The sequence below is a fragment of the Pelecanus crispus genome, chromosome 1 (assembly GCF_030463565.1).
Source record: "Pelecanus crispus isolate bPelCri1 chromosome 1, bPelCri1.pri, whole genome shotgun sequence".
Lineage (NCBI taxonomy): Eukaryota > Metazoa > Chordata > Aves > Pelecaniformes > Pelecanidae > Pelecanus > Pelecanus crispus.
Window position 1 is genome coordinate 49,548,557 of NC_134643.1, and position 14,071 is coordinate 49,562,627.

The 14,071-nt window shown below is 36.4% G+C and overlaps 1 protein-coding gene across 11 annotated transcripts in view; it reads right to left on the minus strand.

The window, feature by feature from the left end:
* Positions 1-656: 656 nt before the first annotated feature.
* CEP290 (centrosomal protein 290) overlaps positions 657-14,071 on the minus strand; it is a 56,303-nt gene continuing 42,888 nt past the window's right edge. For 7 of the 11 annotated variants that reach the window (XM_075708468.1, XM_075708452.1, XM_075708459.1 and 4 more), the window contains 12 exons: positions 13,818-13,941; positions 12,608-13,255; positions 11,419-11,553; positions 11,061-11,147; positions 8,737-8,901; positions 8,273-8,395; positions 7,798-7,958; positions 4,619-4,760; positions 2,401-2,474; positions 2,139-2,242; positions 1,172-1,278; positions 657-877 (listed from right to left, as the gene is read on the minus strand). In XM_075708468.1, the coding sequence (XP_075564583.1) occupies positions 689-877; positions 1,172-1,278; positions 2,139-2,242; positions 2,401-2,474; positions 4,619-4,760; positions 7,798-7,958; positions 8,273-8,395; positions 8,737-8,901; positions 11,061-11,147; positions 11,419-11,553; positions 12,608-13,255; positions 13,818-13,941 (2,059 nt within the window). In that variant the 3' untranslated portion in view covers positions 657-688. The other 4 variants (XM_075708498.1, XM_075708488.1, XM_075708480.1 and 1 more) reach the window with 4 other exon arrangements.

Below are 14,071 nucleotides of genomic sequence, written 5' to 3' on the forward strand. Positions count from 1 at the left end.
CTTGATTAGGAAACTTCATCAAGGGCATATAAAGTAAGATGGCATATAAATAATAAAGGTGAGACTGCATGATCGTTTAAGTTGGCTTTATTTTATCTGTGCTATAAAGGTATACATCCAGCTATATAAAATGTACAAAATAAAAAATCATTTATCTACAAAAATACCATTAGTTTGGCTGAAATACTATAACTATTTTCAACTCTTTGTTCTTGGATTTTCTAAAATTGAGGTAAAAATAACCAGGGATGTAAGAACAGACATCCAGCACACTGACCTTGAGTCCATAGTTAAGAAATAGGATAGCACAAGACAGCAAGAACAAATTACATATTCTTACCGATCTGGAACCTGGCATACGTAGCACATTTTAAGAGTTGCTCAACTTTCAGGATAAGTCCAAGGTTTCAACTTCACCTGACACCTGTGTATTACCCAAATTACTGTTCTGAATTAAAATATAATGTCGCAAAGGAGTTGGGAGAGGTAAAACTCACTTTTATTTTGACTGGTGTATATAAATACTGACCATAATCTGTTGACTAATCCAATTCTGCAATTTAGGTATGTGCCAAACTATTGTAACTTTAACAGACTTGTATCATTCCAAGATAAAAAACAGACAAATAAATTGGTATTATACAACTGCCATGGAATTTACTTTATGTATCAATAACTAAACACTAGCCTAATCAACAGAAACGTTGCCTGAACTATCTACTTGAATGCCAAACTCTTCAGAAAGCTGCTTTAATCTCTCTTCTAAGATAATATTTTTTTTTACTTCTTCATTGTAGTTGTATTTCAGATCTTCAATTTCTTCAAAAAAGGAAGGGTGAAAGTTTTCTAGTTCTCTTCTCAGCTTTTTTGTTTCTTCCTATTAAAAAGAATGAAGGAGTACCGCCTTTATCCAGAACTTAGGAAATACACATCATCAACAGCTTTTTTTGCCTTTTTCTTAAGAGGCTAAATGATGAGAGAATAAGCATGTTCTCCAGAGACACAAAAATCTACCCATGAACAGCACATACACTAACAACAAAATAGGCTTCATAAACATAATGTTTAGAAACTGACTTTGTCATTAAAATGAGTTTACATATTAAACAGCTCTTTCTAGCTAACCATAATTTTGCTCATTATCTTGCCTAGGATGATCCTTGCAACTCACCTGTAATTGCTGTTTTTCCAACTCTGAGTCTTTCAGCTGTATCTGGAGGTCAGCTACTTCTGTCATTAACTTGTCATTTTTATCCTTCTCTACAATTTCATTATGTCCTGCAAAAATAATGATAATTTGTTATGAAATTTAAGGTAATGAAAATCAATGACATGAATGATCTTATTACAGTAGTTCTGTTTCAGCTTTCAGGAGATGTAAAGTGTGTAAACCCAGTTGGGATCAACAACCACCAAAAATTCAAGTAATCTGGGTTTTTCTTTAGTTCTTGTACAGATGATGTGGTGGTGTCTAGTTCCTGTGATTGAATGCAATATTCCAGAGGCCAGTCTATTAGTTTACTTCTGAGAAATAAGACATGGAGAGTTTCTCTGAATTAAATGCAGGAAACTTGGAAATCACATAGCATAAGGATCTTGCTAGTTACATGGATAATTTCATGAGGGTTAATTTCCACCCCCTCCCAGTCATATAGCAATATGCTGCTCTATACTGCTCTGCTTTTCCCATGAGACTGCTGCCTGCTAAGTGTTAAATCGTTCACAGAGTTGGTATCTGGAAACACACACTCATTCCTGGGCAGCTTGGAACCCAAGGCAAAAAGGAGTACGCAGGAGGGTTTTGATGAATGACTGACATCTTACAAGCAGCCTTTTTTGAGATTTATGAAGCAGATGGTGACATGAGCTACACATCTTGGAAAGGGACATCTTAGATTACTGCCTCTTGTTCAAGATAATTAATTGTAGAGATTTTTACTAACAGTTCTCTATAAAAAACTTGTGTAAATACTCAAAAATCCAAGACCTTAGTCTGCTCCAGTTTACACTACTCTGGCATTAATATAATTCAAATAACTCTGTAGATTTATTATCATTTTGCGCACACATATTAAATAAAAATAGTTTTGGGCCCAAAATACAGGAAGATCTTTATTTTAGGTATTGAAAATGATTACCGGCTGCAGGATCTTCACTTGTACACGTGAGTATGTGGTGCTTATAGTCCTCCACCTGGTGAGCTAGTTCTGCTTTTTCTTTCTCTAATCGATTATTAGTTAATCTGGAATATAAACCAATTTTAGAACATTTTTTTAAAAATTATTAAAATCTTTTTGAATATAAAAGATGTAACTAAAAATCGCAATGGCCATTTCCTGATCATTCTTATTTCATGTATATTCGCCGAGGTATTTATTTAGTTATTTAAAAGTACGTTACCTTAAAAGCTGAAGCTCCCTGATGAGGCTTTGCTCTGTTCTTGCACCTTCAGGGAAGTGTTTCAGAAGCTCAATCTTAAAAGAAAAATTATCAAAGTTTTACTCTTGAAAACAGTATCCATGGGTAATGCAGTTCAGATGGAGTTCTCTTTGATACAGGATTAAAAAATGAATGAAAATAATACTAAGGATGTAACCAAGTACTAGGTTGTCACAGAGGAAAAAAAAACCCTAGTGTTCATCTACTGAGTTTCCACAAAGCTAATTACCTACAGCCTTTTTAAAGTTAGTATAGAACATTGCTACATATTTCATGAAGGGTGAAGAAAAAAAGTATTCAAAAGTTAGATTTACAAAGTTAGGCACGTAGCTACATTAGCATAATTTAGGCATACCACTTCCTTAAGCATATGTATATATCATGTAAATGCTTTAAAAATACTACTGATGTGCTTATTTGCATACCTAGGTGTCCAAGTTCCTTTTTAAACATGATATGAAAAGCCTGTGCTTTTGCAATGAAAACCCAAATGAGCGTATGTTGACTGGAAATGACCTGCGGTCATAAGTTAGAATAGGTCCCTGACCCAGAGAGGGAGTTAGCCTCTAGAAGTGCCTTTCAGTAGAAGATGTGGGAGCAAAAAATTAGTTTTAAATGTGAGACTATATACAGTTTTTGAATGCACTGACAATTTATGAACTCTCATAAGGCTACTGTTAGTGATAGGCTTTTGTTCCATTACTACCTAAAATGGTAAGGATTTGGTTTTTTTCACAATCAATCTCTGTTTCTTTGAAATGCAGTTAACCTTGACCGTGTCCCTTCATCAGTATTTGAGACATTAAAGAAACTGGAAAGTGTGTTGCTCCAGAGTAATATCACATAATGAAATAATTTTATCTCTGTTAATTTTCCTGCTGGTATATACTGCATGTTAATAATGCTGACCATAGAAAAGGGAAAACAAGCAAAAATTAACAAAATAATTGTTTTATAGGACTCAACTCCACGTTCTTTTTATTGAACGCACTTACTTGCTTACATAATATATATAACTTCCTATACTGAAAGTTGTGCATTCAGTACTTTACTCTGAGACTGGCCAGTACAAGATGTCAAGGGAAGAAAACCATGCAAATATGAATAAATGAGAAGATGGAAGCTAATCTAGGTGGATAGTCCTAGGGCTACATCTCTTCAGTACTTAAAGGCCAAAATTTGATACACAGAATCATAGAATACTTTGGGTTGGAAAGGACCTTTAGAGGCCATCCAGCCCAGCCCCCTGCAGTGAGCAGGGACAGCTTTAACTCCATCAGGTTGCTCAGAGCCCCGTCCAACCTCACCTTGAATGTTGCCAGGCACGGGGCCTTCACCACCTCTCTGGGCAACCTGTTCCAGTGCCTCACCACCCTCATTGTAAAAAATTTCTTCCTTATGTCCAGTCTAAATCTATCCTCCTTTAGTTTAAAACCATTACTCCTGGTCCTGTCACAACAGGCCTTGCTAAAAAGATTCTCCCCATCCTTCCTGTAGGCCCCCTTTCAGTACTGGAAGGCCGCAATAAGGTCTCCCTGCAGCCTCCTCTTCTCCAGGCTGAACAACCCCAACTCTCTCAGCCTGGCCTTGTAGGAGAGGTGCTCCAGCCTTCGGATCATTTTTGTGGCCCTCTTCTGGATACATCTTTTCAAAGGTACCAGAAATGAAAATTCATCAACTCTTCCATGTCTGAAACAGTATTTGTAAGACTTATTAGAGACTGCATATAAGAGGCCACATTGGGAACAGGCATGAAGAACCCCTTTAGGATGGCAAAGTCAATCCCCCAAAAAAGACCTTGAAGGAAGAGGGACGTCCTGCAGCAAAGTCACTCTGCGGAACAAGCCAGAAAGATTTTAAGACTGTTTGAAGCACCTGTACCTACAGGCTTTCATGTAGTCAATGAAGCTATAATGCAAAACCCTACAGAACAATACAGTAGAAAAAAATTAATTTTCCCTTAAGACTGCAAGTCAAGTATATGTATTGATAATATGTGGTAAACCTCATTATTTGGCTAAAATATGTAGATGTACAATTACAGCAACTAGGACTGAAAAAAACCTACAAAAGCATGGATTAGAGAAAAAAAAATTATTCTGTCAATATAGACATTAGAAAGAAATTAATTAATATTACACAATCTATTCTCAGAGTCATCTGTCTAAATTTTACTCACTTGTTCTTTTAGATCTTGTAAGTTTTTATCAGCATTGTGTTCACGTTCTGTTGCTTCCTGAAGCAGCCGTTTAAGGTCAGTTATGCTTTGGGTTTTTTTACTGATATCCATTTCCATTTTCTTCATCTTAGTTTCGTGCATCCTGGTGGTATTTTTATTTAGAAAAAGATAAGAGCAAAAGCTAATACTTTTTCAGAAATAGAGATTAAAATATCTTTAGGAGATTAAATGACATAAAATACACCCTAAAATATGTTTGGGGCACTGGCCTTGAAATAATCACTGGTCTTAATTTATAAGTGAGCTGAAAGAAGCATAATGAAAAATACATTTTTAATTTTAGAATAAAGTCTTCTCCAAATGTTACACCCTTGTGTGTCTTATTTTGTTTCTACACGTTTTTAAAGAGGGACTGGAACCTTTTTATGGTATTGCACATAAATGCCAAACTACCTCCTGCTAAAAACATGCACGTCTGTTATTGATGCAGCGTGCACAGTAGTCAGGTCTTACTTCAGTGTCATACCTTTGACAGTATTTTTCTTATGGTTTAATAATTTACAGAAAATAATTAATGTGCTGAGAAAAGGGCTAATACAGATACAGAAGATGAAGACTCCAAGGGCAAAAATGTTCTACAAGAAATAATGTTTCCCCTGGAGTAACAGCAGGCAAGAGGATTCCATTTTGCTTTGAGCCATACAAGGCTACAAAAAGGTTTTTGAAGAATCATTGAAATGTTGGTTGGAAGGTATCTCTGGAGGTCATGTAGTCCAGTCTCTCCCCTGAAGTGGGTTTTCAGATAGCAATACAACCTCCAACATCTTGCTGCCTGCCAAAGAGCCTTCCAAAGGGTCACTTGGATGACACCTTTGTCTGCCCTATCAAATACTTTCTGTTACCACATACATGCTTTGGAAGATGTGCTGGTGAGGTGGATTGCATGTTAAAGTGCCCCAAAGAGCTCACCTAGGTTAGTAATGTCTTAATGTTATTCACTTACTTTAAAGTCATGTTGAAGTAAATGCACATAAAAGTTTTTACTCACCCCAGCTGAAATAGCCAAGTACAATTAAGCACAACCATGTATTTTGTATCTATCTTACCTATACACAACTACCTGTCTATATCAACTAAATAGAACTAAGTAGAAATGTTTTTCAAAGAGGTGAAGAACTGAAAAAAAACTATATTCAGACTACTGAGCTGATATGCTAGCTGTTAAGGGCCTACCATCTTCACTGCATGTTCCTGTCCTCCTCCTGTGGCTGGCAGCCAGTTTTGCCCTCCTTCCTTATGCTAAATATGGCTGTCATCTGACCTTGCATAAAGACATTTTACCTCACTACATAGTTAGGGGGAAAGTTAAAAAAAAGGAATGGCTTTCTGAAGTCTCAGTGAAGTGAAATGGCTCAGCAATACGTCAGAGAAGCACCAGAACTCCCCCGAGGGATCCTGCGGGAGTGCCAGACTGGGAAGTGGGTAAAATCTTGGTCATCAGTAGATAGACTGTTCAGTGATCTGACCTAAGATGGAATCCGACAAGTCTCTCTCCGGTCCAGCTGATTTTCTGCCCTGATAAGGTTGCTGTCAGAAGTTGGTTTTGTAGGTATCTTCCACCTCTGTTTACAACTATTGAAGAGTACTTTCGAAACATGTCATCTTATTTCATCCTGAGGTCATCCGGGAGTCCAGGACTAAGTATTTCTTCCCCAAAATTTGCTCTCTTGCATCCTTATGCAGGATACAGGCTGTTTATTTCTCTTAATAGCATAAGCATTGTTTCATTGTCTTGTCTTTTTCTGAGATACGGCAGTACAAGAGATGATAGCCAATTAAAAACTCTTGCCTCAAGAGGGGTAAAATTCTTCTTCCTCATCCACTTTGATGAATCACAGGCATGTTTCATGTGAATGTATCTTATATCAAACTTCATACTATATCAATCTGTTCATTATTAAACATGCTAGTGTGACATCTAAGTTGCATCTTTGTGTGTAGCTCATTATTGAAAATGGGTGTAATACTGATGTTTTTTGGATTGGCAGTGGTTTTGGGGTGACTGTTTCCCAAAATCATTTCTGTAAACAAACCACAAAACACAGAACTAAACGGCTTGCTTCTAGCAAAGAAATGAATGCAATTAAAGTTGTTCAGGCTGTAGAGTTAAGATCTCCAGCCTGTATAAGTAGGTTGTCATAGAAAAAGCATCTGAACTAATTGCAGAAGTACAGGTAAATTAAAAATGTATGCCTAAGGTGTAAAGCAGAAATTGGTGTTATAAAACTGTTTTCTATAAAACTGTTTTCTTTAGTTTGTTCCACATTAGGCGAGGCAAGTGATACCTGAATTTTAAAACAGCTGATAGGTAACTTATTGGTAGAGGTGTAGATGTTTACTATTATTACCAAACCAAAAATTATTTTTGATGCTCATTTCGAAGTCTGAGTTTTATCTAAAAATCTAGGAAATAGCGATTCCCACGCTTCATTTTATATATTGGAAAAGATAATCCAGTGCTAGTCTCTGAGTTTTTCTCCCTTCTAAAGATAACAGAATCAACTGGCTGACTACAATTAGCTGTCAGGGCTGTCAGAGCACACAGGACGGATCTTTAGCTATGCCTGCATGTCCCAAGGAGTACAGAAATCCCAGTGGGTTTTCTAACACAACCTTTGCACATTCACATGGTTAAATGCAGATTCAAATGCAGCCAAGCTGGAAAATGCAGGTTGCTGGCTTCCAGTTTTTGTTTCAGATTGTCACCCATGTGGTAAGGTATTGAAATACTTTCTGTATTCAGCAAAAATGCTGACATTATTCCACAAAGCACGAATACAATACATTTAAGCATCAAGGAACACAAAATACTTCCTTGACCAGAACTATCTAGAAGTCTACAGCTGATCTGAAGAAGGAAGATAAGTAACTGGCTTTGTATAGAAGCAGCTAACAAGGCCAGTACTTAAGGACACTAGAGCTCTTCTAGATTCGTATCAGAGTCCTATATACTGATTCTACATGCTAATATAGAATCAGAAAATAAAATACGGATAATATAAAACGATCTTCAAAAGAGGAAATAAAAACTAAGAAAATGGAAGTCTAATTTGTTTCCTAGTATTTAAAGAGGAATTAACACTTGTGTTTATCTTCCTTACTTCATTCTCAATTCCTACCTTGTTACAACGGACTTCCAGCTTTTGCTGTCAGCTCCGTCAAATTGGCTCTCAGCCAAATTTAGCCTCTTAACGGTTTCCTCCAGCTGTACAGTTAACTTCTCATTTAATATCTCCAAGTTATTCTTCGCTATTCGTAGCTTCTCTCCACTGTCAGCTTCCTATTGTTCAGTAAAAACAAAGGTTTATGGAATACTTAACCTCACAGGAAGCACAGGATTATCTAAAATGATGGTGAGATAAGGTCAGTGCTGATTTAGAGCAAAACAGTGCATCCAAGATCACTAGCACTGCAACTTCCAAATTCTGTCTTGGGCTGCTCCTTGGATGTTTCCTCACCACATAAAATTAAAAGTTCTGTCATAGCAGTATCAGTGCTTAGAAAAGTGTCCATTCCATATCAACCAGTTAAAAAAAAAGATACTTGCCACAACCTAACTAAAGGAAATAAAGGGATGCATTACAATGATCATACCTTTTTCAGTTCTTTACGCAGCCTCTCATTTTCAGTAATGACTTTTTCCATTCCTTTGGTTTTAGATTCATAACGCATACTCAGCTGGCCACCCAGATGAAGTTTCATTTTTTCCATTTCAGACTAAATACCAAACAGTTTGTTAAAACACATATACATTGCTTAGTAGAAAATGTCAGATTTCCATTTTTAAAGCACAGCATAATTACAGCTACCTAGCACAGTGAACACAACATTTCACCACATATTTAAATATATCGTTTGGTACAGAGTACCTTTACATAAATCATGCAGTATGTTATGCTAAAATGAAATTTTGCTTTTGTGTTCTACATGTTTCATATTTGGTATTACTAAACCACTTTTGTGCCAGTCAATGTCAACAACAGGGTTGCTGCTCCATCTTCTTACTAACTTGCACATAAACTGCTATCTAAATATAGTTATTGGAGATAGATCAGTACCTTTAGCCTCTCATTTTCCTGTTCAAGACCAAGTAATTTCTCATTAGAAACCACAGCCGGAGCTTTTTTCAGATCTTCATTTTCTCTTTGGACTCTCTCTACAACCTTTTTCATCAAACCAATTGTTTTTTCCAATTCTGGGACTGTCTTTCCACTTCTACCCACCTACAGAGAGGGAGGGAAGAAAAAAAAAGTAAAAGGAAGTAAACACCTCATCTTAACATTCTGAGATACTCCAAATACTTTATTGCTTATTTTCCCACTGTAATTTATATTTATAAAAAAGATGTTATATTTTGGTGTGACTTGAACCCTAAACTTTCTTGCATACTTAGCTCCCCAAAATGATATATTCAGCCCCAAAGTCAACATATCAGCTCCTTCATTTTCTGTTACCCAAGAAAGCTGCAGTTAAGTCTTAAAATCTGGTGTACTTTATGAACTAAACTGAAACATTAGGAAAATAAATCAAAGTACTGGTTTGGTTTTTCCTTTTTTTTTAGCTTTTCTTGTAGTGCAATTCCCTGATCCAACAGACCAAGCAATTGCTTGAATGCTAATACTGTCGGGGTGGGGGTGGGGTGGAAAGAATAGCTGGGAGCTTGAAGGAGGAAAAGAGGGCCCCTTTTTAGCAACCATATTTCTGCTGGATTAAAGTGATGGAAGAACCACATCTTAAATCTTCTGCCTTTCCCAAGGCAAGTATTCTCCTTGCAGAGTGATAAATAAATATGAGAAAAAAAAAAGCTTGTAATTTCTCCATTTTTCTTCTTTCACTACATTCATTTATGAGGCAGTGTCATGGTTTAGCCCCAGCCAGCAACTAAGCACCACGCAGCTGCTCGCTCACTCCCCCTACCCCAATGGGACGGGGGAGAGAATCGGAGGAGTAAGAGTGAGAAACACTCCTGGGTTGAGATAAGAACAGTTTAATAATTGAAATAAAGTAAAATAGTAATAATAACAATATAATAATGATAATAACAATAATAATATACAAAGCAAGTGATGCACAATGCAATTGCTCACCACCTGCCAAACGATACCCAGACAGTTCCCGAGCAGCGATCGCTGCTCCCTGGCCAACCCCCCCCAGTTTATATACTGAGCATGACGTCATGTGGTATGGAATAGCCCTTTGGTCAGTTTGGATCAACTATTCTGGCTGTGCCCCCTCCCAGTTTCTTGTGCACCTGGCAGAGCATGGGAAGCTGAAAAGTCCTTGACTAGCATGAGCAGTATTTAGCAGCAACTAAAACATCAGCGTGTTATCAGCATTCTTCTCATACTAAATCCAAAACACAGCACTATGCCTGCTACTAGGAAGAAAATTAACTCTATCCCAGCTGAAACCAGGACAGGAAGAAAAGATACTAAAGCGTGTTGAAATGCATTTATTTTCTCATAATCTTTGTAGCGACTGTTTTCCTCAGCAATAATAATTTAAAGATGTTTCTGTTTCTAGTTCTGGGCCCATGAAGTACCTCCTTTTCTTTCTACAGAGGTAAGGAGCACAGTACAGGGGAAAATGGGGAAGGTTTTACTCCTCAGAGTCCTACATAAACTTATATAGCAACCAAGTTTTGGAAGTAAAAATAACTTATTCTTTCTTCTCTAAAATAACTGCAGGGATTAGGAGGTTTGTGTTGGTACACAGCAGAGTTAAAGAAAAACCTCAGTCAGATCTTGGTGCTTGAAAAGGGAAGAAGAATCAGAATTTGCTGCCTCCTCAGAACCTTTGCATGAAACAGTTATATAAACTGAATTTCCTTGTCCCAAAACTACCACTGCATAAGAGATGGGCAGATACACAAGCAGTCCATGCAAGGTACAAGTAAAAGAATGGGTAATACACAATCTTTTCCAGGTACCCAGAAGTAGAACCCATTCTCCTTGTACACTGAAAGAGCTACGAAGGCACTTCAGAGCTTTTATTAAATCAGCTTCCTTTAAAAGTTCACACAAATAGTTTGACAAATTAGTGGCAAGAGAGATACTGGGCACTGCTGAAACCTTTTTTTCCTGTAACTTCTGAAATACTGCTCTATTAGGTAGCTGACAGCAGCTAGGGTAAAATGTAACTGTGTCATCTTGCATAGTACAACAAACAAAAAAACTCCACTAACAGTAACTTACACTTTCTAACATCTGCATCAAATCAAAATCCTATCTTTGAAATCATAAAGCTGTAACTGTATTATGCATTTACGTAAATACATTAATATAATTTTTCATATAATTCATAATTTAGCTTTAATAAAATACTGCTTTTTTGTATTTCGGTTTCATTTAATTATGATGAAAAATGCTGTTACAATACTCACCCCTCTAATGCTGCTCAGCTTTTGTTCAACATCTGCTTTTTCTTTTTTGAGAAGTTCACACATTTCTTTTAAGTCATCTACTCGGTCCTAAAAAAACCAAAGTAATAAGCAACTTACTTAGATTTCAAATTGAGGTGAGCAGTAACAAAATTACAGTTGGTTTACTTTGAAAAATGTAGAGAGAATCAATTTTCCATTGCAATGACATTTTTCATCATTTCTACCAGCCATTCAACCTTCTCATCTTCCATAAAAACATGAAAAACTTACCATATGTACAGAAAAGATACCAGTTTCTTTTTAAGCAATCCCTTAGCCTGTGTCAGGGTAAAGGGGACTAAAGGTAAAAAGATGTTACCTTTAGCCTTGGCAAATCTTTATTGGCCTGCTCCAGCTGGAATCTTAGCTCAACGTTTTCAGATGACAATCTTAAATTTTCCTTTAAAACCTCTTGTTCTCTTCGATATTGATCATCTGATCTTATTCCTGATGTCTTGAGAAAACAGAAGGGAAACATTATTAAGTGGTAATGCACTATTCATTGTATCAGTTGTAGCTGATAAAGAGCAACAGAGAATTAGTATTTTTCATGGAAATAAAACAGATGACACGGATAATAAAACGGATCACCAGTTTTGATCCAATCTGCTCTGACTTTAACTCCTTCTCTTACATTTTCTAAACTTGCTTAACCTTTAAGGGAAGTTTATAAATCAGTATAAACCAGTAAAAATTTTTGTCAAACCAAAATTAACTCTCAAACTATTGGGTAGAAATAAATCTCAAAGTCTAAAAGACAAAAATGCTACTGAGTGTAGTAAGCTGTGCCATTGTACCTGGGAACAGCATCTAATGTTAAGGACATATTCTGATATGTTTATTAAATAGCACATATGGCATAAGGAATTTCACTGAAGTCTAACAGATTACAAAGCAAGTCAGGAAGAGCAGTATATAACTCTAGTTCTCAGTCTGTTAGTTCCTACAATCTTAAGTCTTTATCCATGGTGGCTAATCATTTCTATTACATAACGAGTGTTTTGCATGCCTTATATTGCCAATTCCAACCACGAGTATATGGCAAATTATTATGCCTGACCAGTAAAGAGTAAAACCTTTTGATCATATAATAATCAGCAGTTTAATTTACTTATGTAAGTATGGAATTAACCATATGATCCATTAATTCATCACTAATAATGACAGGAATAAAGTATTTGCTTCAAGAAAGCGTATTTTTTTCTTAGTGTAACTAATAACACATCGTAAGTCTCTTGAAGAATGAAGGTCATCAACTAGCTGCATGTATCATTGTGATTATCTGTAAACTTTCTGGACAAAAATTTTAGAATTGACAGTAGCTTACTTGTGAGCTGACATGCATGCCTATCATGAAAGTACAAGGTTTGCTTTATGGACCACCTGGTGATTACTTCAATATCCCTGCAGACCATGCATAGGAAACCACTGCACTATCAAGGTCAAACCATTCTACTTCTACGTCATTTATACAGAAGAAATGCTAGAGGACTGCTACAGTATCAAACCTCGGGCATTTCACAAAATTCTGGGGTTGTTTCAACCCCCTCTGTACCACTTCGGTAAGTTTCATGTTTATCCTCTGCGGTGTGTTGATTCATTTCATTATTCACATCTATTTTTCCTGCTTCATAGTCATTAGCTTGATTAGAAGGTTCCCCTGAATCAGACTGATTGCAGCTCATTCTGTCAGTATAAGGCTCTTCTACACTTTCTTCATCAACATTTGATTGCTTGACTATTTCTTGCTTCCTCTCCTCTTCTTCAAATTCCTCATTAAAACTTCCATTTTCAGGTTGGGTTATATTTTCTTCTTTTTCACTGCAGTTCTCTTCATCTGCTTCAGCTATATTTTTGTTTTTCAATCCTTCCCTAGAAACATCTGTGTCCTTGCGTTTCTCACTGTCTTCAGGATGCTGTTCAGGAGATGCTTCTGTGCTTGTATCCGCAGTAGCCTCATGGCCTTCATTATGCACGATGCATGTTTGCATGTCTGCTTCCTCATCTATTTCATTGCCATCAGTAATGCTATGATTAGTCTGATGTTTGATTTCATCCCTATTTGAAACAGATTTCTTTTGAAGGAAATTCAAATACTTTTGTTTACTGATACTGATAGGAACAGACTTGGTCAGTTCAGTTTGGTCACATGTACTCTGATTCAAGTTGAAGATAGAATGAAGCATGAAAGAAAAGCAGAAGACAGTAAAATAAAACAGGAAATAAAGAAACCTAGAATGTACTGTTAAATCTATTTCTTGAAAGATTAAGATAACCCAATAATGCAGTATTTGCAATATAATGAACCTTGTAAAAATCAAAACACAACAAAAATACCTAATGTAACTGAAATGCAGCTCAGTATTTTCCCAAATGCCATGTATCCCAAATTTTCAATCAATTTGGAATACAAAAGTACTCTCTCAGTTGCAGACTCACATATTTAAAAATACATATCCTTTATTTCTCCACATATGCTACGATGCCGAATATTTCAGCTTCTACCTGTCGAACACAAAAACTGAAAAGTTTTGGGGTTTTGGGGTTTGTTTTGCTGTTTTTTAAAAACACTAAAAGCTGAGTATTTCATATCCTGTTCTAGAATACTACAGTTTGAAATAAAACCAGCTAAATGACACAGAATACTAAACGGATAACAAATATTTTTGTTAAGTAGGTGTGATTCTTCTAGGTAATATGCTTACATTATTAACTTACCAAGGGTCTAGAACATCTCTCTGTTGAACATTGTCTCTGCAATGCATGAAGCTTTTCCTGGAGGTATTGATTTTTGAAATGTAATTCTTCTACAACAGAATCTCGTGGGATTGCTTGCTGTGTTCTACATCAAAAAATGAATCAAGCCAAAACAAACAAATGGCTATTAATAGGGAAAAACATGCCTTAAGGTAAAACACCCATGAACTTCTGGATGACTAGACTGGATTTTCTAGTATTACTGGGGTAGTTAC